Source organism: Trametes versicolor (assembly GCF_000271585.1).
Source record: "Trametes versicolor FP-101664 SS1 unplaced genomic scaffold TRAVEscaffold_10, whole genome shotgun sequence".
NCBI lineage: Eukaryota > Fungi > Basidiomycota > Agaricomycetes > Polyporales > Polyporaceae > Trametes > Trametes versicolor.
The window spans coordinates 728,790-731,221 of record NW_007360330.1 but is presented as its reverse complement, the minus strand read 5'-3'; the positions used below and the strand labels follow the sequence as shown (position 1 = coordinate 731,221).

Sequence of the window (2,432 nt, the reverse complement as noted above, 5' to 3'; positions counted from 1 at the left end):
TCACTTAGTGAGTCCCCTTACGCGCTTGCGGCCTCTACTTATACAGCATGTTGATGGTCATTTGTGCGCCAGCGGATTCGTACAAGATCCCAGGCATCCCGCTCTGTGATTTCTGCGATGAACCGATCGACTGCGAGCCGTCCGCAAAGCTACTCGCTCTACGTGTGGAACTTGAGGAGAACTCTTCGCCCGACCCGACTCTAGAGAACAGCAATCACCGTGCAGCTCTGCATTGGCTCAAAGCCGAACGGTACTGTCAGCAACATCGGTTTGAGTCCCGAACGCTTCCGATAGCACAGAAAGAGGGATGGCCAACATCACTCGACCTCCTTGGTCTCTGCGAGCGGGTCTTCGCGCTGCATACATACCTCAAGACGCTCGTGGCAGATCCCGGACGAAACTCATTCTTTGTGGAAGCCCATGATACTCTTTGCTCACCATCAGGGCTTATGCATGCCGAGCGTGAAGAGCTCCTTATGGACATGGAGTGTACAGGATAGTGAGTACCCACATTCTACGCATCCGTCAGATAATCTGACCGTTATGCATCATAGCTATGGGGAACAAGGGCATGAAATTATTCATTTCATGCTCATGCACATGTTCCGCAACACGGACCTCACGCACATCTCCCCCATCGAACTCAACACGCTCGTAGGAAGTATCCTGATCCCCGAGGTTTCAGTTCGTCTGATCATGGAAGATCGTAAGTGCGCACGAGCAGAAGCTCTGAACATCTTCGACAAAAGCAGCGACTACGGCTCTCGCATGTTCTCCACTGACAAGGATCACGACGACGACTCGCCTGTTGATGCAGCGCTCCGAAAGGCGAGGGAACTACTGGGCCTAGCCCAAATGAATATCAAGACAGAACCGATGAAGGACGCTGAAGCCATACTATCGCTGTCCGCAGGTGATGTGGCGTTTCAGTTCCGCGAAGTACAGGATAGCGAAGGGCGGGAGGTACTCGAGCTCGAGGACTAGTCGGGTGCGCTGCAAGGTTCGTGATAGAACACATCCGCACCATTTTCCGGGGCATATTTTTGGGGATATCTACTGCTAGTACTATACATCTGATTTGTTTAATGGTCCGTATCGAATGCATCATCGGGTATATTGTATGGGGAATGTCCACGGCGACGTAATTCATCTACGATGTACTGGTTTCGTCGCTTGACAACCTCGTCCAAAAAGAAGTTATAGCGGTCTACTTGCATCTCTCGGACGATGGGCTGGAATTTATCAAGCCAGACATTGGCCTGCTCCGCCGCCGACGAGTTGAATCGCCAGGCACCCTTCTCTGTTCGTAACTCCGGCCATATGTACGGGTTACAGTGCGTCCCGCACACTACGTCGGACTCCTTATGCTTACATTTGAAATGAAACACGTCCACAGGAAGCACACAGTGCGAGAAATGCGCGCGGGTATCCGCATCAGCACCCTGGAGCACAGACCATAACCGACAGTTCTGGTCATGCCAGAGGACGTGCGGAACCGAGGCCTTCGTAGGGAAGAGCTTTCGCCAGAAAGTCTGTACGGCATGTTAGAAAATAATCAAACAATGCGGTACATAGAGAGAAATGACGTACGAGAACCCCGTTGATAGCTTCCGATCCATAGAATGTGGCACGTCCTAGGATGACACCACATGAGGCGACGGCAACCTCCTCATTGTGCGTTCGACGACGGCCGAACTGTGCTCGGTGTTGCTTGTTGCCCGCGGGGGACTTCTCGGCTGCGCATTCAACCGTAGCATTGTCGAGCAGGCTCTCGAGCTCGCCCAATAGGGTGCTATCCGATGGGGCACTGTCATCAGGCGCTGATACAGGGACGGAGGTGTCGCCAGTTGATTGTGCAGGAGTGTTGATGAGTCTGCCAAGCTGAGAAGGGGAGAGTATTGTCGAAGGAGCGGTGGATGTCGATTTGGAGCCAGGGTGAAGCTGCTCTAGACGTCGCCGCAGCTGGAACATTGCTCGGTTCTCGAGACGGAGATACTCGTCTAGTGCACGGTGGGCGGGCTCTGCACATGTGCGGAATCCTGGTGACGCTCGAAGGCCACAAGCGATGACCGAACACTCATGCTCTTTGGCATGATGTGCGGCGTGTTGAACTTCTGTGTCTACGGCTGTGCCGGACCGGGAGTGGCAGTGATAGTGGCTGTGCGTCTACCATACGCCAGCATGGACTTTCCTACTTACCATATACGTACATTCTTTTGTTCTGTACTTACTTGGCATCCTGCCATCCCTCCACATGATTCTGGTACGTTCTACGATGTTCCGGACTATTCTAGACAGCGTCCGGATTACTCGCATTACTCAGCCATGGACTATCTGACCTTATGTCGATTATGCTCCCTTACTCAGCGTTACTCATCGCTCAGTCAGCGTCCTCTGGACGTCACATGCTCTCTTCTTATACGCTTACTCAT

The 2,432-nt window shown here is 52.8% G+C and overlaps 1 protein-coding gene across 1 annotated transcript in view; it reads right to left on the bottom strand.

Annotated features, from left to right (window-relative positions):
• Positions 1 to 2,432, bottom strand: part of TRAVEDRAFT_39313 (uncharacterized protein) — a gene marked incomplete at both ends in the record, with an annotated part of 4,117 nt that continues 1,685 nt past the window's right edge. The window contains 4 exons of the mRNA XM_008043656.1: positions 1 to 24; positions 1,182 to 1,442; positions 1,591 to 1,728; positions 1,750 to 2,082. Of these exons, the coding sequence (XP_008041847.1) occupies positions 1 to 24; positions 1,182 to 1,442; positions 1,591 to 1,728; positions 1,750 to 2,082 (756 nt within the window). The remainder of the gene's footprint in view (positions 25 to 1,181; positions 1,443 to 1,590; positions 1,729 to 1,749; positions 2,083 to 2,432) is intronic.